Consider the following 23,444-nt stretch of genomic DNA (forward strand, 5'->3'; position numbering starts at 1 on the left):
AAGAAGGGCTGTGATTGGAACTCATAGAAAGGAAAAATGACAGAAGAAGGGCTGTGATTCTCACCACTGGTTCCAGACCTTTTCCTTCCTTTCACAAAATCCAGCCCTTTGCTTTTAATAAAACCACGAGGAGCTGCGGCTCAGCCGCTTTCCCGAGCGGCTTTTGGGGGGAGAAATGTAGTTTTGTGCCCGAGGGAGGGGGAGGAAAAAAGATGTGATGCGCCCAACGTGGGGCTCGAACCCACGACCCTGAGATTAAGAGTCTCATGCTCTACCGACTGAGCTAGCCGGGCTGCTGGGAGCGAGTCCCCCTCCCTGGAACCGGTCCCCGGGAGCGGTGCGGGGTCCCGGAGCGATCGTGGCCGTTAAGGGCACCGGGAAGCGGTACCGGGAGCCCGCACGGTCCCGGGGAGCAGCGGCTCGATGGGGCGGGGGGGGACCCGTGTGTTACCCGGGGGCTGTTGCCCAGCCCTCCTGCAAGGGGGGGGCAAAGCGCTTGTGAGAGCTAAAAGTGCCGGTGTGGAGGTGAGGGAAAGGGAAAAAATAAGGAGGAAAAAGGGAATTCCGCTGTTTCTGCCCGGTTTCGAACCGGGGACCTTTCGCGTGTGAGGCGAACGTGATAACCACTACACTACAGAAACGCCGTGCGAAGCGGGCGGCCCCGCGGGGCTACGGCCCTTGCGGGTCCCTCCGGTGCGGCGGACACCGAGGGCCGGAGTCCCACCGGCGGCCCCGCGGCTCCGGCGGAGGAAGAGTCCGGTGGGGCAGCGAAAAGAGACGTAGGGAGGGTAAAAAAATAGGAGTCGCCCAACGTGGGGCTCGAACCCACGACCCTGAGATTAAGAGTCTCATGCTCTACCGACTGAGCTAGCCGGGCTGCGGGGGAGCGCCCGCCCGCCCTCCAGGTGGCGCCCCGGGCAGCCACGCCCCCTTCGGCGGAGGCCCCGCCCGCGCCCTTCAGGCCCCGCCCCTACAGCGCCGCCCGCCCCAGACCTCCAAGACCAGCGAGGCGGGGGGGTAGACAAGCCCGCCGCCGGGCGGAGACCACCGAGTGCGCGGGCGCCGTGGCCTCCGTCGCCGCCTCCCTCCGCGCTGACAGGCGGACGACGGGGCGCCTCGTTCCCGCGGCAACGCGGGAGGCAGCGGAGACGAGGGGCGGCGGAAGGGCCGCCCGCTCCGCTTCCGTCCCTCCGGTTACTTAGCAACCCGCCGGCGGCGCCTAGCGCGCCACTTCCGGTCAGGTGACGGTAAGGGGGCGGGGCTTGCAGCGGGGGGCCGGAAAGCGGAAGCGTTGCGGCGTTTCCCGTCTGTTGGCGGAGCTCGCACCATAGAGAGCGGCGGCGGCGGGGGCGGGAGAGGGGATAGAGCGTCTCCCCGGTGCCCGGTCCGGGGTCGGCGAGCAGCGGGGCGGTGACGGGGCAGCGGCCTAGCGAGGGCGGCACCTCCGGGCCCGGTTGGGCTGAGGCTGGGGCCAGGCCCGGCGGCAGGGATCGCAGTGGGGAGCGGTGAGGCCTAGAGCCCGGCCCCGCTGCGGGGGGGGGGGGGGCGTTGCTTGGGAGAGGAGCGAGGCCTCCACCGGGACCCGGTTGGGCCTTGGGGGTGTTGTGGCGTAGGGAACAGGGCCAGGCCCGGCTGGGGGGCGGCCGGGACCGGGCAGGAACGGGGCCAGCCCCCGGTTTTGGGGGACGGGGGAGTGCTGAAACGAAGGAATAGCGAAGGGTAGAGCGGTGCCGGGCCCTGGGGGCGGGGGAAAGGGGGGTGAAGGAGGAAGCGACACCCCAAGGCCTTGGTGGCACCTGGGTGGGGACCGGCCGCCCTTCCAGGTTCGAGCTGGTGCCCACCCCAGCGTGGAGAGCGCCTGGGGGTCGACAGGGAGCTCAGGGCCCTGTGAGGAAGAGGAGAATCTCTCAGCACCCCCCCCCCCACTTCCCATGGCGGCCACGGCGGTTTTAGGAGATGGGGTCCCTTCGGGGGGCTCCGGCGGGCGGCTGAACCCGGTGGAGACGCTGCAGGAGGAAGCTATTTGCGCCATCTGCTTGGACTATTTCGTGGACCCCGTTTCCATCGGTTGCGGGCACAATTTCTGCCGCGTCTGCATCTCGCAGCTGTGGGGCGGCGAGGCCGAGTACGAGGTGGCCCCGGGGGCGGCGGCGGTGGGCGGCGGAGAGGTGGGGATGGGCGACGTGCTGGAAGAGGATCTGGAGGATGAGGAGGATGAGCTGGATGAGGACGAGCTGGATGTGGAGCAGGAGGAGGAGGAGGAGGATGGCGGCGCGGAGGAGGAGGAAGACGACATGTGGAGCGAGGAAGAAGACGACGCCGACCTGTGGGAAGATCCCGTGGAGGAGGACATGTGGGACGGTGGGGTCGGGGGAGAGCTTTACTTTGGGGACGAGGACTATGACGAGGACGTGATGGAGGAAGATGTGGAGGAAGAGGAGGAGGTGGAAGAAGAGGAAGAAGAGGTGCAGACGCCTCCTCCCCCTGTCCTGGCCACGCGGCCTCGACGCCTCCAGACCTTCACCTGCCCGCAATGCCGAAAAACCTTTTTCCAGAGGAATTTCCGACCCAACCTTCAGCTGGCCAACATGGTGCAAATCATCCGCCAGCTGCACCCGCACCCCCAGCGCCTCGCGCCGCCCGCCGCCGGTCCCTCGGTTTCGGGAGCTGCCGCGGGGGTCCCGGGCGTCCTGGTAGCGGTGGGGGGTCAGGGGCCACCGAATCTGTGCGAGAAGCATCAGGAACCTCTCAAGCTCTTCTGCGAGGTGGACGAACAAGCCATCTGTGTGGTGTGCAGGGAGTCGCGGAGCCACAAGCATCATAGCGTCGTCCCTCTCGAGGAGGTCGTGCAGGATTACAAGGTACGAAGGTTTCGGGGTCGGGATAACGGGGTGGTTTCGGGGTTTTTTTCTTTTGGGGGTGGGAGGACAGAGCTGTTGGCACTGGCAGGAGCCGATGGCGCAGGCTGGGTCGTGCTGGCGGCAGGCAGACGGCGTTGGGCGCTTGGAGGCGGCGTACGGGTGGGTCTCGCTGGGCTGGTTCGGCGAGCGGAGAGGGTGGGGGGGACACACAGATGAACGGGCTGCGTGGGTTGGGGTGCAGGAAGCCGGGAAGCCATGAAGCCGGCGGCTGGGTTGGTTTGGATGGGGAGGGTCTGGTTGACCGCGGGGAGGGAGGTTTGGGGACCAGGCGGCGACGGTAACAAAGGCAAAGCCGGCTGGATCGTGGAGACATCGTCCTGCCGAGGAGCGGGTGAGCCCAGCCGGTCCCACCGGGCTGGTTTTGGGTGAAACCCCTCCAGGCTGCGGCGGGTTGAAACGAGCACCCACGTTGTGGGTCCGCACCTTACAAAGCCCTTCCCGAGCAGCTCTCCGGCCTCGCTCAGCCCAGGCGATACCTGCCTGAGGGTCCCGAATCCCCAGCGGCAGCGACCCTTCGTTAGGGGCTTTAACGGGGCAGCTTTGCTGTCTCAAAGGCATCGCTTCCCTCCCGGATGCGACCGGGGACCCTCAAACAAAACCTGATGGGAGGACAGGGGACGATGGCCGCTGAGCCCTTCAGGCAGCTGCTCAGCCTGTCTCTTGCAGCTTCAGTTTCCCCACAAGGTCATGCCTCACTTTTTGGGGTATTCTGGAAGAAAGGAGCAGGTTTTTTTGCTTCCTTTAATATCCAAAGGCGTCTTGGAGGAGTTGCCAACGCACATGGTTGTGTCTCACCTTGTCCTCCCTCGCTGGAAGCTCTCTGGAGCTCTGGCCATGGCTGATACGTTGGCAGCTCCCATCGGAGTCGGTGCCCTTTGAACCCCTCAAGATTTTTGGGGGGGTTTGGTAGCTGGGAGGAGGCTTGGGGAGAAGGGAAGGATGGCGACGGGGTGTCTCGTCCCTGCGTCGAGCTGTTTCCTGGTGGGTTGTCGGAGCGTGGCCGGCAGTGCTGTTTGCTCTTGGGTTGGCTCAGTCCATTTTCCCTTTTCCTTTGCCGTGGGGAAGACGCTGCAAATACTCGAGGAGGCAGAAAAATTAATTCCTAAAGGGCAGAGCTGTTTGTGAAGGGCAGAGGGAGCGTCCTGGGAGGGCGGCAAGGCAGAAGCGGTTGGTTTTTTGGAAATGCCAAAGCTTATTCGGCGCAGGGAATTGCGACTGATGAAGCAGATAGTGGTTTCGTTTGATCTAGGACCACGCTGCTACCGGAAGGCGCAGCCTGAAAGGATGGTCTGAGCCCACCCGAGGTTTGCGCTGAGTTTAGGAGCGCAGATCCCTCTCTAGGTCCTGATCCCAACCCAGCGGCACGCGTGCGCGATGGCTCAAGCCACGCATCGAACGGTTTGCGCTTGGTGACTGTGGATCTGGTGTCTGTGGGCGTTCCCCGATCCGAGCGGGGCAGGATTTTTGACTTTACGATGAAAACCGGCTCCCAGAACGAGCACTTATGGAAAGCGGAAGGAAAGCGGTCTGAAATCTGGGCAGGAGGTTTTGTTCTCAGCCCTGCCATGGAGTTAGGGACCGAAAGAGGAGAGGAGGGAGGGGGTTGCCTGTGCCAGGGATGCCTGAGATGCGTTTCTTTCTCCCAGAACAAACTCCAGAGCCACCTGGAGCCACTGAAGAAGAAGCTGGATGCGGTCCTGAAGCAGAAATCCAACGAAGAGGAGAAAATCACGGAGCTGAGGGTAAGAGCCGGCTGTTCCTGGCGCAGCGGGTGATCCTGCGCGTGATTCCTTTCCACGCTTATTCATTTCCCATTTCTTTGCCTTCCACCTTTCACCCTGCCAAAAAATAATCAGCCCTCAGCTAAGGAGGATGCTGGAACGCCAGCACTGGGAGCGTTTCTTGGCCCGAAGGCTGGTGAGGGAGATGAGCAGGGAAGCTTTTCCCCCTCTGCCTCGCGGATCTGAGCTCTCACGGAGGCGTTGTGGTCCCTTTGCTGCCTTGTTGGGATCACAAGGGCTGGAAGCTGTTTCCCTGCTGAATTAGAGCTTAATTAAGGGGGTTTTGTGCCTGGATGTGTTGTGGGAATTGGTAGCCTGGGAGGGAGAACAAATTGCCGTCCTTTGGGTCTGCCGCTTGAGCTAAGGATGCCTTTCCTCCCTCTTCCCCGCGCTGCAGGACAAGATGAAGCTGGAGATCAAGGAATTCGAGTCGGACTTCGAGGTGCTGCACCAGTTCCTCATCGGGGAGCAGGTCCTGCTCTTGCACCAGCTGGAGGAACGCTACGAGAGCTTGCTGGCCCGGCAGAGCAGCAACATCAGCCAGCTGGAAGAGCAGAGCGCTGCCCTCAGCCGGCTCATCGCCGAGGCGGAGGACAAGAGCAAACAGGACGGGCTGCAACTGCTCAAGGTATTTATTTTAATTATATTTTTTTTCCCTGGGATGGGAAGAGGGGAAAGTCGCGATCAGGGATGCCGGGAGGAGGGCAGAGCCCTGCTGCCGTGCCGGGCAGGGCCTCTCCCAGATGTTTTTGAACCTTTCCAAAGAGCTGTAAACTCAGATGATTCACGTAGTTGATCTCTGGACCGTGAACCCTCGCTCGGCTCCGCGCCAGCAGCTGGAGGAACTCTGGCCCCGCTTTATGGCGAGGAGATAACGTTAGCGGCAGGAATTAGGCCGAGCTGCCAAGAGGCGACTGGACCTTGCTTCAAAAAGGGTCTTCCTCATGGGAGAGTGTCCTTACCTCGTGGGCAAGATCCGTCCCCGTCCCTCCTGTCAGGGATCCCGCAATGTCTGCGGGATCGGAGGAGTAAAATCAGGACGAGAAGGGGACGCCCCAAGAGATTTGGGGTTTGCTAGGGTGCCTGTATTAGTGGGAAAATCCCCCACCAAGGGGTGAATCCGTGGGGTGTGTCTCTCTCTGGGATATTCCCATCGCCTGACCGTGGGAGGGAACTCATCCTGCCCGTTGGGGTGGTCGGCTCGTTGCAGCTACAAGGATTTAGCGTGAGCCACGGTGGGATTGGCCTCAGTCCTCCCTAATCTGTTCTTTCTCCTTCTCCCCCTCTTCCCACCCGGCTGCCTCCTTTTGCAGGACATCAAAGGCACTTTTATCAGGTCAGTGACTTTCCGTGGGCATCTTCTTGTTGTAAACAGCTTTTGTATAGAGAAAAAAAAACCCAAAAAACCAAAACCGCGAGCTTTTGGTTTTAAACCCCGTGCGTGCGGTGGGTGCTTTTCCATGCTGGGGTTGGGTAACGCGAGGGAAAGCTCGGTTACGGCTGGTGGCAAAACGAACGTGACGGTGGGAACTCCTGGCTGATGGCCTGGCAGGGTATAAATGGGATTTTTGGGAACATACCAGAGAGGAGAAAGGCCGGGAAGAGATCTCAGAGTCCCTCGTGGCACCTGGCAGACGCTTTTTGGGAGTGGAGCTGGGTGTGCCTGCGCCGACCTTGTGCCCCAGGGAAGCAGGAGCCGCTGCCAAGTCTGGAGGGATCATTTTTTTTTCTTTTTTTTCCCCATCTTTACATCGGACAAGCAGCCGCTCTCCTAAATCGGCCCCCAGCCGCTCACCGGCAGGTAACGGGGCCGAGTCGGAGCAACGGCCTGGCTGTCCCTGGCACTGGGCAGAGGCGGCTCCGTCCCTGCCGGAGATTCGGCCGCTTCCTGTGGCCGAGACAGGGTGGGGACCGCCGGCTGTACCAGTGTAACCGGTTCGGCTGATCTCTGCCCCGCTCTGGGTTTTTTGGCTGCGTGCAGGGCATCTAGTTTCTCCTGTTGTGTCTTTACGTCCCCCGCTGAGCACACTGAACCCCCATTTTGGTTTTTTTCCCCTCCCTCACCCCCGGCAGATGCGAGAACATCAAATTCCAGGAGCCCGAGATGGTGCCGGTGGACGTGGGGAAAAAATATCGCAACTACTTTCTGCAGGACGTGGTGATGAGAAAGATGGAGAAAGTCTTCAGTAAAGTCCCTCAAGGTGAGCGAGACCCGGCTCCTCTGCCCGAGGGGACGACGCGGCTTCTCAGCGGGGTCCTGGGGAGGGGACGCTGGGCCTTCCCCACCCTCCCAGGCTGGGATCGCTTCTTGGGTTCTCCCTCCAGCTCTGCCTTCTCCAGGATTTGCACCCCGTTTTTCTGGCGGTCCCCTCAAAACCGGCCTCTTCTCCCCTTCCTCTCCACGCCTTGGCCCATCCTTTGATCCGGGTTCCTCCCTAACACGGCTGCCTCCTCTTCCCGTCCCAAAAGCGGAGCTGGATCCAGAGTCGCTGACAGTTCCGAGTGGAGCTGAGATGGGACTCATCCCAGAGTCGAAAGGGAATTGGGGGCGGCTAAAGAGGAGGCGAAAGGGAATTGGGGGCGGCTAAAGAGGAGGCGAAAGGGAATTGGGGGCGGCTAAAGAGGAGGCGAAAGGGAATTGGGGGCGGCTAAAGAGGAGGCAAAAGGGAATTGGGGGCGGCTAAAGAGGGGGTGAAAGGAAAGGGGGGTACTAGAGGGGTCAAAAGGGAATGGGGGGGCGGGAGTTTTAACTCTATCCCAGCCAAAATCAGCACAGACCCCCGGCAGGGGCTGCAGGTATACCTGTGGGTCAGGATTTGGGGACTGGGAACTAAGAGGAGGGGAAAAAATCTTGGGATTGGGATCTGCGGGGAGATGGGGGGGACCGGCGGCCTCCCCCCCAGCGTCCCTGTGTCCCTTCCAGCCGACGTCACCCTGGACCCCGACACTGCCCACCCGCGCCTCAGCCTCTCCCTGGACCGACGCAGCGTCAAGCTGGGTGAACGCCGCCAGGATCTGCCGGACAACCCCAAACGTTTCGATTCGGATTATTGCGTGCTGGGCTCCCAGGGTTTCACCACCGGCCGTCACTACTGGGAGGTAGAGGTGGGAGGCCGACGAGGTTGGGCGGTGGGCGCGGCCCGCGAAACGGCTCGTCGCAAAGAGAAAACGGTGGGTCCTCACCAAAAACGAGAAATTTGGTGCGTGGGCACCAACGGGAAGAAGTACCAGGCGTTGACAGCCACGGAGCAGACGGCCCTGTCGCCCAGCGAACGGCCCCGGCGCTTTGGCGTCTACCTGGACTACGAGCGGGGTCAACTCTGCTTCTACAACGCCGAGAGCATGACCCACATCCACACCTTCAACGCCTCCTTCCACGAGCGCATCTTCCCTTTCTTCCGCATCTTAGCCAAGGGAACCCGCATCAAAATCTGTGCCTGACCGGGCCATCCCGCGTCCTCCCCGCCGGCCGCCTCTACCCGTGCCGGATCCGGCCTCAAAAACCCTGGGATCCGGCCTTGCACACGGCCACGCTCTTTTTTTTTTTTGCCACCCCCTCCCTCGGATCCTGTTTTTTTGGGATCCAACGCTGCACTTGTCTTCTTGCACCCGCTTGCTCACAAGGCCTCTTCCCTCGCCCTCCTGCCGAGCTCCTCGCCGCCGCGCCGATCCGAAGCTGGTTTTGTTTGGAATAGGGAAGGATCTGCCCGGGAGGCGTTTTCACTTCGGCTCTCGCTGCTAGGAGCTCCTCTCTCCCTTTCCCCGGTCGACACCTAAAGCTTTCCGGCGCGCTCTCCGCCCATGTTGTGCCCACAGTTTGGTTTTGAGGTGCGTCTCTGCTCTTTTCAGACGCAGAGCTCAAGGCCTCGAGCTCCTGGGGGGGGTCGTACATCCAGGAGCGAGTCCTCTCGGCTTCTCGAAGCTCCATCATCTTTCCAAAAATCACCGGCTTTCGCATCCCGGTTGCACCGAGGCACCTGGATTTCTTGGGATTTCTTGAGCATCTTCAGCCCCCAACTGGTGTTTGGACCCGGAGTCGAACCCATTTTAACCTGCAATCTTCTCCTGTTCTTTCCTCGCCTTCCCCGTCATTTTTTTTTTGGGGGGGCGGTCTCAGATCTCCTAACTGCACCCCCCATTCCTTTCGGAACCATTTCTTGTGGGCCTGGCACTTTATTCGGGGCCGAGGAGGGTGCAAAGAGCCGGTTTCCTCCTCCGGAGCTGCCACATCCCAGCTGCGGGGGTAGGAACCGGCCTCCCGTTTTCCCCTTGCAGCTTGAGAGCTCTCCGAGATGGGGATATTTATTTTCTCTCCCCCTTTTTTTTTGTTTTCCTCGGCTGTTGTTGAGTTTCCAGCTGAATCCTGTCCCACTCGAGAGACTCTGACCGCACCGGTTGTGTTTTATTCTTCTTTTTTTTTGTTGGTGGATTGGTATTATTATTTTTTTTTCTGTTGGCATTACAGAGCTAGTTCAAAATATTTTTGGCTAAAATGAGAATTAAATGGAGATTTAGTTTTATGAAATGTCAAGAAATAATAATAATAATAATAAAGAATAAGGTTGTAAACCCCAGTCTCTGGCTTACTGAGATCCCGGCGGAGGATTCAAAGATCTGGGAGCCGTTCCCAAACAAGTCCATCTTAAACTGCGCACGGGAATCGGGGTCCCGGTCCCCCCCAGCCTGCCTGGCCTGTTAGTGAATCGCCCACCAGCCTCCTGGTGAACAGATGTGCTTTAAATCTTGCCTCGTTAATCTTGACCTAATCCTTCCTAATTAGATTAGGTCAAACCCAGAGCTGTGTGTCCGATCCCTTCCCAAAGCAGCATCCAACAGCCGAGCTGGCGTCACTGAGGGACTAAGTCCCTCCCGGCTCGGTGACGCGGGTGGTTGGTGGGTCTGCCAGCCAGAAAGTAAAAAAGTCCAAAATCTGTAGAAAATGGCTTGTTTGTGCACAGCCCCGGTGCCTGGAGGCTGGTGGGTTGACAAGTTCCACGTGAAAACCTCTCCTCCGTTAGCGGCCGCTCCGAAAATCCAAGGCCTCACTTTTGTAACCACCACCGCTTCTCAAATGTATCTACTTTCTGGGTTTTCGCGGGGAATTGTGTTTGTTTTCCCAGGTCCCCAGGGCTTTCGCAGCAACGCCACGCACAGGAGAAGAAACACCGAGCCCCTCGTTAACCAGGTCAGAGAACGTCTTCCGAGTCCTACCAGGCCGCCTGCGATCACGTATTTATTTCCCTCTGCTACTATTTTTCTGCATCACGGGTTTTAACTCGGGGTTGTCTCCCGTAGCTCTCAAAGTTCTGCTGGTCACCCCATCCTCATCCCCAAGCCCCATCCCACCACCGTGTCCCCAACCTTGAAGGTGTGGGGACAAGTTCTGGTGGAGATAAAGCCCTCCCCATCAGGGATGTTGGGTTTTTGCCTCTCCCTTGAGGTTCCTCGTCTGTGTCCAGCTGGAGTAAAGCTCCAACCCCAGATCTTCCATGAACCTCCAGGTTGTGGGATGACCCAACAGTGGACACGAGGTGGCCAAGAGCTCGATAGAACGCTCTTTTATTCAATTTTTTGTACAGAAAATTTATGGTTTCTCGTTACCGCGTCCTCATCTGGTCCCGATGGTGACTTGCCACACCCGGACGAGGTTATCTGTGTAGCCGGCAAACAGGGTCTACGGAGAGAAATGAAGTCAGGTCATGGGAAGGGTTGGACGGCCGGCAAGGTGGGACCCCAGGACACGAGGACAAGGGACTACGGTCCTCAGAGGGCAAATCCCAAAGGAGAGAAGGACCACCATCATCCCCGGATGTTGGGGAGATGAAGAAGAGCTCGAAGGTTGAAAAGGGACCCAGGGAAGGAAGGGACCCAAGGAAGTTCTCGCCCTTGCTGGCAGAGATGGCTCCAGGCGTGGAGCACAAGCGTCTTCACAGTCCCTACGCTCCAAGAGCAGCAGGAGGGTCCCCAAAATCCTCGTTCCCCAGGGCCGGGATGCCGGGGCAGGGAGGAGGGGATGGTTTTTACCTGCCCATCTGCGGACCAGGCCAGGGAAGTGCACTGGGGTGGTTCAGCTTTGCTGCTGGTGCTGATCACCTCCTGCTTCAGCTCGTCCACGATGATTTTGCCTTCCAGGTCCTGCAGGAGAAAGAACAACATGAAGGAATGAGGGGGTCCCGCAGGGAGACTCCTACGACCGAATCCGACCTGAGTCCGGAACGCCCTGAGGGAGCAGAGGATCGCTCAGAAACAGCCTCTGGATTTCCGCACGGAGATGCAGTCAGATGGCATTGAAGTGTTTCATCACGGCGTGGTGGCTCTGCCCTACAGCCACCGCAACCCTCCTGGGCCAGGGGATGAGGCCACCGGCACTGCTGCGTGGCCGCCCCGGTGGGGACACACTCCTCTGGAGGAGCTCCTCCTCCAAGATCTGCGATCCAAAGCGAGGATCTCGACCGCCAAGGTGACGCCAAACCCAACACAACCCAAAAACTGGAGAAGTGAGTCTTCTGGAGGAACCCTGCCCAGATGGGGACAGAAAGGGGCTGAGGACCGAGCGGTGACGTACCCAGATCTTGATGCTGGGTCCGGTGGCAGCACAAAGCCAATAGCGGTTGGGGCTGAAGCACAGGGCGTTGATGATGTCTCCTCCGTCCAGGGTGTAGAGGTGTTTGCCTTCATTCAGGTCCCACAGCATGGCCTGGCCATCCTGTGGGGAGAAGGTAGTCAGAGCAAACCCCAAAGGGGCCCTTTTCCACCCCAAAGGGGCCCTTTTCCACCCCAAAGGGGCCCTTTTCCACCCCGACCGCGGTCAGGCTGCAGCACTTTGCCACAAGCCAGCGCAGATACGGAAAAATTCAAGGACACAGCAGGAAAAATTCGAAGAGAACACATCGAGGGCTGAAATGCAAGAGCTAAAGAAGGTCCCCGGAGCTGGGCGAGCATCTTTGCTGTGGTCTTCCCCTCCTAGGACCACCACGTCAGGCCAGATCTTTGGGCTGTTACCACCCCACTTGAGCCGTGACGGAGACATGGAGCCCACGCACAGTGTGGAGACACCGCAACGAGGTGGATCTGCTGGTAGGCCGCCAAGATCTGGTCTCGGGGCCTCAGCCTTCCCTGCCGTGACACGTACCTTGCCACCGGAGGCACAGAGGGAGCCATCGGGGGAGACGGTCACCGTGTTCAGGTAGCCCGTGTGCCCGATGTGGTTAGTCTTCAGCTTGCAGTTAGCCAAATTCCAAACCTGGGTGGGGGAAAAACATGGAGGCGGAAGAAAAGGGGGTTAAACGCCGCTGCTGCACCCCAATTCTGGGGATACAGGGGGGGCAAAACCCTTCCCCGGAACACTCGGGCTGCTCCGATCCTCCCCCCCACCACTGCAGATCAGCTGGGGGATGCTGATCCCACCTCACCTTCACCAGCTTGTCCCAGCCGCAGGAGACGATGATGGGGTTGCTGCTGTTCGGGGAGAAACGCACGCACGACACCCATTCCGAGTGACTCTCGTCCTGGGGAAGAGGAACGACGCCGGGTTCACGGCGAGGAAACGCGGCCAGGTCTTCCCCGCCCCGTCCACGGGGAGCTGCAAGATCAGACCTGCCGCATCCGCAGCTTTCCCAAACCTCCCCCTCCCTCGTCCCCCATCCCTCATAATTGCAGGACTTGTCCTCAGACGCCCCCCCAGGGAGAGGTCAGCACGCAAGATCTCGCTTCTAATCATTAGGACAGGGCTGGGAGACCTGGATTCCCGATCAAAGGCAGTGGGAGTGGTCCTAAAACCAAATCCACGGAGGTCCTTCCTCATGGAGGTGTGATTCGGAAGCCCACCTTCCCCGGCTCACCTGCACCGTGTACTTGCAGACACCCAAGGTGTTCCAGAGCTTGATGGTCTTGTCCCTGGAGCCCGAAACGATCTGGCGGTTGTCGGAGGAAAAGGCCACGCTCAGGACGTCCTTGGTGTGGCCCACGAAGCGACGGGTGGTTGTGCCGCTGCGGGAAAACGGAGACAATGGGAGATCTCACACATGAGTTCCGCCAAGGAGGGGGAAAAATTCAAATATTTGGAGGAAAAAGAAAGACAGAGTAGTCTACAAGAAGCGAAGGTTCCCTTTCTCCCTCAAAAGAACTTTAGAGGAGCGGGGGGATCGGGATGAGTTTATCCCGCGTGCACACCTGGCTCTGCAAATCCCAACCCTGGTTGTACCAATTCAGCCCAAAATGACCCCAAAAGAAGAGCCTGAGCCTCCCCTCTGCTTCTCTCCCATCATAATTGCAGGACGTGTCTTCAGACCCCGGAGGATCAGCAGACTTTGTGTCAGGTCTAATCATCAGGAGAGGGAGCCGAGGAGGAGCAGCCGAAGATCCTTCCCGCCTCCGTTCCAAATCGTGGCACAGGCCACAGAAAACTCCTCCCCGCTGGGATTTATCTTCCAACCCAAGAACAAATCATCCCCTTTCCAAGGTGCGTCGATGACCCCAGCGCCCAAACGAAGCAGGGAGACACGCTACGCCCCCCCCACCCAAAACCCCCTCATCCCTGCCGCATCCCCGCAGCTCACGTGGTGAGGTCCCAGAGCCGCAGGGTGCCGTCCCAGGAGCCCGAGAGAGCAAACTGCCCGTCGGAGGAGATGACCACGTCGCTGACGAAGTGCGAGTGACCGCGCAGAGCTCGCTGCGGGATCCCGTAGTTGGTCTCGTCACGGGTCAGCTTCCACATGATAATGGTTTTGTCTGTAGGGGAGGCAAAGAGAGGTAAGGTGGGGGTCCTCTCGGGGACCGCAGCCCTCTGCCCACCCCCAGCCCGTCCTTCTCACCCACGGGAATGGGGGGGCTGCCAAAGAAAATGGGGTGACCAGTTCTCTGCTCCTTTGCCCCCTCCTGCCTATCGCGAAGGCTAGGGCCCTGCCTCCTCTCCCCTCCTCCTCCTCAGCACCTCTGCTCTGCTACACCCCAGCCCCATCCCTAGGCCAGACTGCCCCAATGGGGGGGCCCCAGCCTGTCCCCCCATTCCTAGGCCCATGGTGTCCCCTTGTCCCTCTCCCCCTGCAGCCTCACAGTCTCCCTGGCTCCCCTAGGTCATGGTCTCTCCTCCCAAGCCCCACGGCCTTTCCCTGCGCCTCTCCCCTCCGGGCTCACGGTCTCCCCATGCCCCTTCTCCCCGCGATGGTCTCCCCATGCCCCTTCTCCCCGCGATGGTCTCCCCCTGCTCCTCTCCTCAACCAGGCCAATGGTGTCCCCCCGCCCCGGGCCAATGGTCTCCTCCGGACCCCCCCCTTCCCTTCCGATGGTCTCCCCCGACCCTCTCCCCGCCTCCCCCCCCCCCCCCCCCCCCCCCCCCGCGCCCCGGTCGGGTGCGGCCCTCACCGCGCGAGGCAGAGAGAATCATGTCCGGGAACTGCGGCGTGGTGGCGATCTGGGTCACCCAGCCGTTGTGGCCCTTCAGGGTGCCCCGCAGGGTCATCTGCTCCGTCATGGCGGCGGCGGGGCGGGAGGATGGCGGCGGATTCAACGGAGGCCACGGCCCGGTCCCGTCCGGCCGCCCACAGCAGCCGCCAGCGCGGGGAGAGAAAGAGACCGAGGTGGCTTCCGGCGGAAGCGGAAATAGCGTCGGAGCTGTACGGCAGCATGGCGGCGCGCAGGGATACGGGGCAACATGGCGGCGCGCATGGCACTGTACGGAAAGAAGTGTAGGGGTGAGTGCTGGTAATGAGGGGACGTAGGGAGGGTCTTGGGGGACTGGCGGTGGGGTCGGGGGGCTGTGGGGGACGGGGAAGGCCTTGGGGGGCTGGAGGTGGGGTCGGGGGGCTGTGGGGGACGGGAAAGGCCTTGGGGGGCTGGAGGTGGGGTAGGGGGGTTTAGGGGGACAGGGAAAGGCCTTGGGGGGCTGGAGGTGGGATAGGGGGGTTTGAGGGGCACAGGGAAGGCCTTGGGGGGCTGGAGGTGGGGTAGGGGGGTTTGAGGGGGAAAGGGAAAGGCCTTGGGGGGCTGGAGGTGGTGTAGGGGGTTTGAGGGGGACAGGGAAAGGCCTTGGGGGGCTGGAGGTGGGGTAGGGGGGTTTAGGGGGACAGGGAAAGGCCTTGGGGGGCTGGAGGTGGTGTAGGGGGTTTGAGGGGGACAGGGAAGGCCTTGGGGGGCTGGAGGTGGGGTAGGGGGGTTTGAGGGGGACAGGGAAGGCCTTGGGGGGTTGGCGGTGGGGTAGGGGGGGTTGAGGGGGACGGAGAAGGCCTTGGGGGGCTGGCAGTGGGGTAGAGGGGGTTTTGAGGGGGACAGGGAAGGCCTTGGAGGGTTGGCGGTGGGGTAGGGGGCTGTGGGGACAGGGAAGGCCTTGGGGGGCTGGCGGTGGGGTAGGGGGCTGTGGGGGACGGGGAAGGCCTTGGGGGGCTGGCGGTGGGGTAGGGGGGTTTAGGGGGACAGGGAAGGCCTTGGGGGGCTGGCGGTGGGGTAGGGGGGTTTGAGGGGGACAGGGAAGGCCTTGGGGGGCTGGCGGTGGGGTAGGGGGTTTTGAGGGGGACAGAGAAGGCCTTGGGGGGCTGGCAGTGGGGTAGAGGGGGTTTTGAGGGGGACAGGGAAGGCCTTGGGGGGTTGGCGGTGGGGTAGGGGGGTTTGAGGGGGACAGGGAAGGCCTTGGGGGGTTGGCGGTGGGGTAGGGGGGTTTGAGGGGGACAGGGAAGGCCTTGGGGGGCTGGCAGTGGTATAGAGGGGCTGTGGGGGACAGGGAAGGCCTTGGGGGGCTGGAGGTGGGGTAGGGGGGTTTGAGGGGGACAGGGAAGGCCTTGGGGGGCTGACGGTGGGGTAGGGGGCTGTGGGGGACGGGGAAGGCCTTGGGGGGTTGGCGGTGGGGTAGGGGGGTTTGAGGGGGACAGGGAAGGCCTTGGGGGGCTGGCGGTGGGGTAGGGGGGTTTGAGGGGGACGGAGAAGGCCTTGGGGGGCTGGCAGTGGGGTAGAGGGGGTTTTGAGGGGGACAGGGAAGGCCTTGGGGGGTTGGCGGTGGGGTAGGGGGCTGTGGGGACAGGGAAGGCCTTGGGGGGCTGGCGGTGGGGTAGGGGGCTGTGGGGGACGGGGAAGGCCTTGGGGGGCTGGCGGTGGGGTAGGGGGGTTTAGGGGGACGGGGAAGGCCTTGGGGGGCTGGCGGTGGGGTAGGGGGGTTTGAGGGGGACAGGGAAGGCCTTGGGGGGCTGGCGGTGGGGTAGGGGGGTTTAGGGGGACAGGGAAAGGCCTTGGGGGGCTGGAGGTGGTGTAGGGGGTTTGAGGGGGACAGGGAAAGGCCTTGGGGGGCTGGAGGTGGGGTAGGGGGGTTTGAGGGGGACAGGGAAGGCCTTGGGGGGCTGGCGGTGGGGTAGGGGGGTTTGAGGGGGACGGAGAAGGCCTTGGGGGGCTGGTAGTGGGGTAGAGGGGGTTTTGAGGGGGACAGGGAAGGCCTTGGGGGGTTGGCGGTGGGGTAGGGGGCTGTGGGGACAGGGAAGGCCTTGGGGGGCTGGCGGTGGGGTAGGGGCGTTTGAGGGGCACAGGGAAGGCCTTGGGGGGCTGGCAGTGGGGTAGGGGGGTTTGAGGGGCACAGGGAAGGCCTTGGGGGGTTGGCGGTGGGGTAGGGGGCTGTGGGGGACGGGGAAGGCCTTGGGGGGCTGGCGGTGGGGTAGGGGGGTTTAGGGGGACAGGGAAGGCCTTGGGGGGCTGGAGGTGGGGTAGGGGGTTTGAGGGGGACAGGGAAAGGCCTTGGGGGGCTGGAGGTGGGGTAGGGGCGTTTGAGGGGCACAGGGAAGGCCTTGGGGGGTTGGCGGTGGGGTAGGGGCGTTTGAGGGGCACAGGGAAGGCCTTGGGGGGCTGGCGGTGGGGTAGGGGGGTTTGAGGGGGGCAGGGAAGGCCTTGGGGGGCTGGCGGTGGGGTAGGGGGGTTTGAGGGGGACGGAGAAGGCCTTGGGGGGCTGGCGGTGGGGTAGGGGCGTTTGAGGGGCACAGGGAAGGCCTTGGGGGGCTGGCGGAGGGGTAGGGGGGTTTGAGGGGGACAGGGAAGGCCTTGGGGGGCTGGCGGTGGGGTAGGGGGGTTTAGGGGGACAGGGAAAGGCCTTGGGGGGCTGGAGGTGGGGTAGGGGGTTTGAGGGGGACAGGGAAGGCCTTGGGGGGCTGGCGGTGGGGTAGGGGGGTTTGAGGGGGACAGGGAAGGCCTTGGGGGGCTGGCGGTGGGGTAGGGGGGGGTTGAGGGGGACAGGGAAGGCCTTGGGGGGTTGGCGGTGGGGTAGGGGCGTTTGAGGGGCACAGGGAAGGCCTTGGGGGGCTGGCAGTGGTATAGAGGGGCTGTGGGGGACAGGGAAGGCCTTGGGGGGCTGGCGGTGGGGTAGGGGGGTTTAGGGGGACGGGGAAGGCCTTGGGGGGCTGGCGGTGGGGTAGGGGGGTTTAGGGGGACGGGGAAGGCCTTGGGGGGCTGGCGGTGGGGTAGGGGGGTTTGAGGGGGACAGGGAAGGCCTTGGGGGGCTGGCGGTGGGGTAGGGGGCTGTGGGGGACGGGGAAGGCCTTGGGGGGCTGGCGGTGGGGTAGGGGGGTTTAGGGGGACAGGGAAGGCCTTGGGGGGCTGGCGGTGGGGTAGGGGGGTTTGAGGGGGACGGAGAAGGCCTTGGGGGGCTGGCGGTGGGGTAGGGGGGTTTGAGGGGGACAGGGAAGGCCTTGGGGGGCTGGAGGTGGGGTAGGGGGGTTTAGGGGGACAGGGAAAGGCCTTGGGGGGCTGGAGGTGGTGTAGGGGGTTTGAGGGGGACAGGGAAAGGCCTTGGGGGGCTGGCGGTGGGGTAGGGGGGTTTGAGGGGGATGGAGAAGGCCTTGGGGGGCTGGCAGTGGGGTAGAGGGGGTTTTGAGGGGCACAGGGAAGGCCTTGGGGGGTTGGCGGTGGGGTAGGGGGCTGTGGGGATAGGGAAGGCCTTGGGGGGCTGGCGGTGGGGTAGGGGCATTTGAGGGGGACAGGGAAGGCCTTGGGGGGCTGGCAGTGGTATAGAGGGGCTGTGGGGGACAGGGAAGGCCTTGGGGGGCTGGCGGTGGGGTAAGGGGGTTTGAGGGGGACGGAGAAGGCCTTGGGGGGCTGGCGGTGGGGTAGGGGGGTTTGAGGGGGACAGGGAAGGCCTTGGGGGGCTGGCGGTGGGGTAGGGGGCTGTGGGGGACGGGGAAGGCCTTGGGGGGTTGGCGGTGGGGTAGGGGGGTTTAGGGGGACGGAGAAGGCCTTGGGGGGCTGGAGGTGGGGTAGGGGGCTGTGGAGGACAGGGAAGGCCTTGGGGGGCTGGCGGTGGAGCAGAGGGTTAAGGGAATAAAGCAATTTTAAGTTCCTGCATGTTTAAAAATCCTGGTGCATAAGAAAATTGCTTAGAAAATAGACACAGCTCGACAGGCACGAACAGGCCTCAGGGAAAATAATTTGGCTAGGTAGTCCCGGAGACAAAAAGCCGTCCGCCATTGATTTTTCATAGCCCTTCGAGCCTGGCGTCTTAATTTTCAGCCCAGACATTCCTAACTGGTGTCATTCAGAGTCCTCAGATGCCAAAGGCTGAAGGCGCTTCAGCTTTTCACGCCGAAGAAATCTCTCTGGCTGTGTTGCCCGGGTTGCCTTTGGGGGATTTGCTTATCAACGCCGACGAGCAATTTAGGAGCCCATGTCAGGGTGCGACTGGTGAGTAACTTCTTCAAAATGTCTTGGAGGTGCTGCTGACCTTCCTGGACATACATCGTGTCATGCTGCACGGTTTCTCTCTTGGCAGAGCCCCCGGGAGCATGCCGGTTATTTTGTCTTCTCCAAATGCCAGATGTCTTCTGCCAAAAAAGAACTGGCATCTCCTTCGCCGCGATCCCCTTTTCCCTTGCTCAGGTTTCCCCGAGACAAGCACCTTCTGTTTCTTTACCCCGTGGCAATGTTTTTTCCTCTTGCAAATCCAGAGGATTTAGTCACCGGAGTTTGGTGCCAGCTCACAGGCTCTTGTCCTCAGCTTTAACCTTAACCCTCGCCCTCTCCCATCCTCGGCATCGCCTGCCCTTTTCACGGCTTGAAACCAGGCCTGCCCGTGGAGCAATGCCCCTTTTTTTCCAAGGGAGAACACTCCTATGATTCCCCTTCTAGTATCACCACAAGCCCCTTCTCCTTCAGCCCGTGGCCTTTGGGGTTTGGAGATCAAGGAGGCCCCTCTGAATTTCACGTGTTGTTCCCGTGTCCTTAAGTCCTTAATTTTCAGGCTTTGCAAAGGAAGCTGCCAGCTTGTGTGTCTTGCAGACAGAGCTGCCGGCAAAGATACCGCGTCCTGGGTTGAAGAACTGACATCTACTTCTCCGAGGCACTGAATGAGGTTTGGTTTTTTTGTTTCAGCCCATTTTCTCAGCGTTTCTGGGGTGGGAAACATCACTTGGCGAAAGCCAAGCCCAGAATGCTCCTTCCTAGTTAGACATCTGCCCCAGTCTGGGTCATAATGCTCTGGAAATGTCTCGTTTGTTAACTGTATTGAGAGTTTAGGCAGCTGACTCGGAGACATCTGAGACAGATCAGGTGAACAGCATCATCAAAAACTATTTTCTCTCTGTTGACTACCAAAAAAAGCACCGGGAGACTAATTCAGGGAGAGATCAACAATTTTAGATGTCTTTCACTAACTTCACGCTGCTTTAAGCCAGAGTTAACGGGTGAAAATTAGTTTTCTAGGGATATATCTATGGGAGTGGCCTATGTTTTAATGCTTATTTGTCTGGTTTCAGGAAAACTTGTTGCAGAGCTTTGTAAAAAAAATCCCCTCCAGCAGAAGAAAACAAATTTTCACTTTCAAATCTGTGTCTCGTCACTATGGGGGAAGTGGGAGAGCTGTGTGTCTTTGAAGCAAGCCGAGATATCAGGGGAGAGGCTAAGCTGGATGCATTTCATGAGCTGGCTTTTTTTTTTTTTAAAAATAATCCAAAGTGATGAGAAATCCTGGCCACAGGAGGAGATTCACTCTCGCTTGGTCCTGGTGAGCAGCAGCAACAGACAGAAAGGAGAAAAGCACGAGCTTATTTCACATCTCTCTTTATTTTAGGGCAACGCAAACCAGAAATCGATGCCGTCCCCCTTTGGAGAGGGAAGATTTCTGTGCAAACAGGAGCTCCTCGGGGTCACCACGCATCCAAAATGCTGGGTGCTATCCACACCGCTGTCTATAGGCGCTGAGCCCGCAGGTCCTCGCTCGCAGACCGTGTCCTCTAAACAACCCGTGGGAGATGCCGGCACCTCTGGAGGGTGGCCCGATGTCACCAGGTCAGGCCTCTGTTTCTATTCCTCCTCTGGAGGATCCTGTTCCTGCCATGACTATATCGGGATCTTCCAGCCCTCCCTTCCATCTCGGCATTTAAACCAGCTAAAATTAGGCGGTGGGAAGGTCCCCTCCCCGCTGCCAGCACAGCTGTCGTGCCCGTGACGGCTCTTCCAGCTCGGTGCAGACGCACAGAGCCTCCAGCGAGTCTGGGTACCTGCTTCCCGGGGCACCGTGGTCCCAGGACCTGCCAAAATCTCTAGCACGGACAACCCCCGCGTACGCAACCATCGCAGCCCGCGTGCCCCGGGAGCAAAAGGGCCCCAGTTAGGCCAATTTCGGCATTACGGAAAATCAGCTGCAGGTCTTGGTAAGTCTTTCCACAAGCGCCGGAGAGGCGGGGAAAGCATAATTTGTGGGTATCCTATTCCTGGATGCCGGTCTGGCTGCGTGGGCTCTTTCGTGAAAGGCTGGGAGATACATTTAGAAAGCAGAAGAAACGCGATACGTTCGGGATAGCTGGAAGAAGCCTAGAACAAAATGATCTTTTATTCCTGAACATAAACCTGACGATACTGAAAAACAGGAAAAGGATTAAAAGAATGAATGGTATTAATTTTTTTTTTTTCCTTTCAGGAAAGTATTGTACAGAAATGATTGGTGCCGCTTTCCTTGTTCTGTTTGTCTTTTTCTGCACAAAACCTGCGTCCCTTCACCCAGCCTACACCATCTCCCATGGCAATCCAATCTTTTTTTTTTTTAATTAATAAAAAGAATCAATTCAAAACATTAGCGTGGACTAGAAATCACCGCATACACAGTGAGGAGAAACAGAGCGGTAACACAGCAGAGGAGGGAAGCTCTAAGGGTAATATTCAGTTTAAAACAAGTGCTGCTTTTTGGGCCAAAAGAGATGGTAGCACCACATCCTCCACGTGTGGGGCTGGTTCTCCTGGTGTCAACAGCAGTGATAAGCGTTATTATTAAATAATTTGTGAAACACGGAGAGGAAATTAAGCTCGTGCTACTTCATCAACTAAAATTAGATGTTTAAGACTGAGCTATTTGCCCTGGACCCCTTCTGCAATCCGTGGGGTGATAGACGTTGATGGAGGTTCATCACACCTGTAGTAGATCCCTCTTTCCTACCATCCATCCAGATGTAGCCCAGAAAACATCACAAATAACGAAGTCTAATAACCAGGAAAAAGCCTCGGCGACTCCATGGATTTCTCCTTTATTGTGTTTACTCACATGGGCAGAAATATCCCAGGCATCAGCACGTCTTCCCAGAAAACGCGTTTTCCTCCACGCTGCACCGCTGTGAAGGCCTGGTTTTCCCTGGATGTGACTTAACGATGTTCCCTCTCGTCCCAGCAGGTTGACAGAGCTCTCGGAGGTGGTCCCGGTTAGGAAGCAAACGCGATGATGGAGTCAGGTACCTGAAAACGTACTTATTAACAAAGCGCGTGCCACGTCCTGGCTGCTTTGGCACCCAAAACCCAGCTTTGCCGTGCCTGCGGGTGTTCAGTCCTTGCTCTGCTCGCTTTCGGGCTGCTTTTCCGATGTTTCCCTAAGCCGGCTTTTCTAGTCTGATGCTCTTCTTGGCTGTCCATGAGTTGTGCTCATTCAAGAAAGGAAGGTTAATGTTTAACTCCGGAGGGATGCAGCTAGGCTAGGGAGCCACTCCAGTTGTACCCAGTGCGAGAAACATTTACCTATCTTTATTTTTTTTTCCCTTTATTTCTTTTTTTTTAAGGGAAAAGGAATGCGGATCTTGGTAAGTGATTTTTTTTTTCTCTCCTTCTTCCATCAAAACAAGTCTCGTTAACATACATCTCCTGTGGGCTTTTCTTGGCTCGATATTTGCACTATCATATATTTTAGACCATGTTAGATAAACTCATAATGGTGTAATTTTGGGAACATTATGGTCAATAAGGGGAAAAAAGTCAGTACATAATCATTTTTAAGACAACAACTATAGTGCAAACCAAAAAAACCACAGAAGGACCCACTGGGGGCTAAATTCTCTCTCTTTCTCTTTTAGAAGAATGGGATGCAAAAATCAGTAAGTGCCTTTTTTTTTTCCCCCTCCTTCCTCCTGATGGGAAAACCTTGGTGCTAAAGGCTTGAACTAATATTACTTCATTTTAAGGGAAGTTAACGGAAGAGTTCGGTAAGTCGTTTACCTTCCTTCCGCATGCCTACGTTTGAATGCGCGTGTTTTTGTAGCTGTAGCGTTAGCAATGACCGACGCGTCTATGTACATTTTCTCTTTATTTCCTTTAGAAGAAAGCGACACGGAACTCGGTGAGTGGGGTTTTGGGGTTGTGTGTGGGGGGCTTTTTGCTGCTTCTGAAGATGGAAAATGTTCCTTTGTATAGAGGATGGGCTTCTTAAACCAGAAATGATCCTCCAGATCTTAAATTTATACCCAGAGATAGTCAAGATGTGCAATTGAAGGAGAAGGGACCCAAACCACTAGCGCAGCATCATCTATCCCTGTTACGCTAGGCATCTCGCTTTGGAGGAGACGCGCTGTCTCCCCGCAATCCAGCGGCATTCCCTAATCTCTTCTTCGGGCTCTTGCTCGCTCGTAGAAGCATGTCGGAGGCGGAGAGCTCTGAGGACTGACCCGTATTTATTTCTCTATTATTTTTTTAGAGGAGTGTGACACAGAAAATGGTAAGTTTTATCCTTCGATTTACAAGTTCTTCTAAATAATAGTGGTCCTCAAAACCAAACAGCCTCAATCACACATTGCTGGAATAAAATACTTTTTGCAATACATACTTTTACAATACAGACCTTTTATTTTTTAAGTAAATGCTTTTCTCTGTATTTGGGAATTCTTACTGCCGTGCTCGGCGAGTCGTATTCCTTCCGCAAAGGCGTGCTTTGGGCAGGGCTGCTGAGCGCAAGTTGCAGTTTATGCATGTTTCTTCATTCCAGCTTCAAAAAGCGCAGAAGTGGAATGGTCTTAAAAAATAAAACTAGTTGGAAATGCCTGTAATAAATAGAATAAGTCCAGATAGAACAGAGATTATTTTGCATCTCTAATGTTAAGAACAAAATAAATATACGGAAGCGGTGAAAAATAACTTAAAGCCATTTCCCTTCTCTTTCTCTTTTTTTTGTTTTTGGGGGGAGGGACACGAAATGCAGAAATAGGTAAGTATCGCTTTCTTATCTTTGTCAAATTGATTCTGATCAGGAAACTTCTTGTTTCATGAACCCTGCATGAGTACCCGGGATGCCACGTACGTCCACGGTCCCGTCCGCTCTGGGGTCTGCCCTTGAGCCTGTGTGGTTATTTGAATGCCCAACCTGCAAATGACAGGCTCGAGGGCAGCCAGAGGACAGATTCGAGCCGTCCTTTAACATGCACCCCCCTTTATTTCTCTGTTTGAAGGCGAACTTACAGCAGAGATCGGTAAGTCACATCTTTACGTCCCATCCGATATATTTCCGTATAGTTTTGAGTCATGTTTTAGCTGA

General features: G+C 58.7%; 2 protein-coding genes, 1 long non-coding RNA gene and 3 other non-coding genes across 7 annotated transcripts; 2 read left to right on the top strand and 4 right to left on the bottom strand.

Annotated features, from left to right (window-relative positions):
• Positions 1 to 220: 220 nt before the first annotated feature.
• Positions 221 to 293, bottom strand: TRNAK-CUU (transfer RNA lysine (anticodon CUU)). The gene has a single exon. It is a non-coding gene; the product is annotated as a tRNA-Lys (tRNA).
• A 275-nt stretch (positions 294 to 568) lies between these two features.
• Positions 569 to 641, bottom strand: TRNAV-CAC (transfer RNA valine (anticodon CAC)). The gene has a single exon. It is a non-coding gene; the product is annotated as a tRNA-Val (tRNA).
• A 163-nt stretch (positions 642 to 804) lies between these two features.
• TRNAK-CUU (transfer RNA lysine (anticodon CUU)) lies at positions 805 to 877 on the bottom strand. The gene has a single exon. It is a non-coding gene; the product is annotated as a tRNA-Lys (tRNA).
• A 1,054-nt stretch (positions 878 to 1,931) lies between these two features.
• TRIM41 (tripartite motif containing 41) lies at positions 1,932 to 8,231 on the top strand. Its single transcript, XM_059833097.1, has 6 exons — positions 1,932 to 2,861; positions 4,568 to 4,663; positions 5,100 to 5,330; positions 6,016 to 6,038; positions 6,776 to 6,903; positions 7,626 to 8,231. The coding sequence occupies exons 1-6, from the start codon at positions 1,932 to 1,934 to the stop codon at positions 8,141 to 8,143; spliced, it is 1,926 nt and encodes a 641-aa protein (XP_059689080.1). The 3' UTR covers positions 8,144 to 8,231.
• A 2,008-nt stretch (positions 8,232 to 10,239) lies between these two features.
• RACK1 (receptor for activated C kinase 1) lies at positions 10,240 to 14,230 on the bottom strand. The gene is made up of 8 exons (XM_059833131.1): positions 14,066 to 14,230; positions 13,261 to 13,432; positions 12,544 to 12,691; positions 12,115 to 12,210; positions 11,835 to 11,945; positions 11,268 to 11,408; positions 10,727 to 10,837; positions 10,240 to 10,376 (listed from the first exon to the last, which is right to left on the bottom strand). The coding sequence occupies exons 1-8, from the start codon at positions 14,172 to 14,174 to the stop codon at positions 10,311 to 10,313; spliced, it is 954 nt and encodes a 317-aa protein (XP_059689114.1). The 5' UTR covers positions 14,175 to 14,230; the 3' UTR covers positions 10,240 to 10,310.
• Positions 14,231 to 14,341: 111 nt separating this feature from the next.
• Positions 14,342 to 22,631, top strand: LOC132320589 (uncharacterized). 2 transcript variants are annotated; one of them, XR_009484570.1, is made up of 10 exons: positions 14,342 to 14,394; positions 18,205 to 18,346; positions 18,941 to 19,013; positions 19,731 to 20,313; positions 21,321 to 21,381; positions 21,703 to 21,723; positions 21,994 to 22,014; positions 22,102 to 22,122; positions 22,236 to 22,256; positions 22,611 to 22,631. It is a non-coding gene; the product is annotated as an uncharacterized LOC132320589 (long non-coding RNA). The 2 variants fall into 2 exon arrangements; XR_009484571.1 differs by having other exon boundaries at positions 21,324 to 21,381.
• The last annotated feature ends 813 nt before the right edge of the window (positions 22,632 to 23,444 follow it).

Source organism: Gavia stellata, chromosome 39 (assembly GCF_030936135.1).
Source record: "Gavia stellata isolate bGavSte3 chromosome 39, bGavSte3.hap2, whole genome shotgun sequence".
Classification (NCBI taxonomy): Eukaryota; Metazoa; Chordata; class Aves; order Gaviiformes; family Gaviidae; genus Gavia; species Gavia stellata.

Coding starts and splice junctions, on each gene's coding strand:
- TRIM41 (XM_059833097.1), top strand. CDS start 1,932: ATGGCGGCCACGGCGGTTTTAGGAGATGGGGTCCCTTCGGGGGGCTCC. Junction 5,331..6,015: donor ACGGGCTGCAACTGCTCAAG/GTATTTATTTTA, acceptor CTCCTTTTGCAG/GACATCAAAGGCACTTTTAT. Junction 6,904..7,625: donor CTTCAGTAAAGTCCCTCAAG/GTGAGCGAGACC, acceptor TGTCCCTTCCAG/CCGACGTCACCCTGGACCCC.
- RACK1 (XM_059833131.1), bottom strand. CDS start 14,174: ATGACGGAGCAGATGACCCTGCGGGGCACCCTGAAGGGCCACAACGGC. Junction 13,433..14,065: donor GATTCTCTCTGCCTCGCGCG/GTGAGGGCCGCA, acceptor CCTCCCCTACAG/ACAAAACCATTATCATGTGG. Junction 11,409..11,834: donor TCTGTGCCTCCGGTGGCAAG/GTACGTGTCACG, acceptor TTCTCCCCACAG/GATGGCCAGGCCATGCTGTG.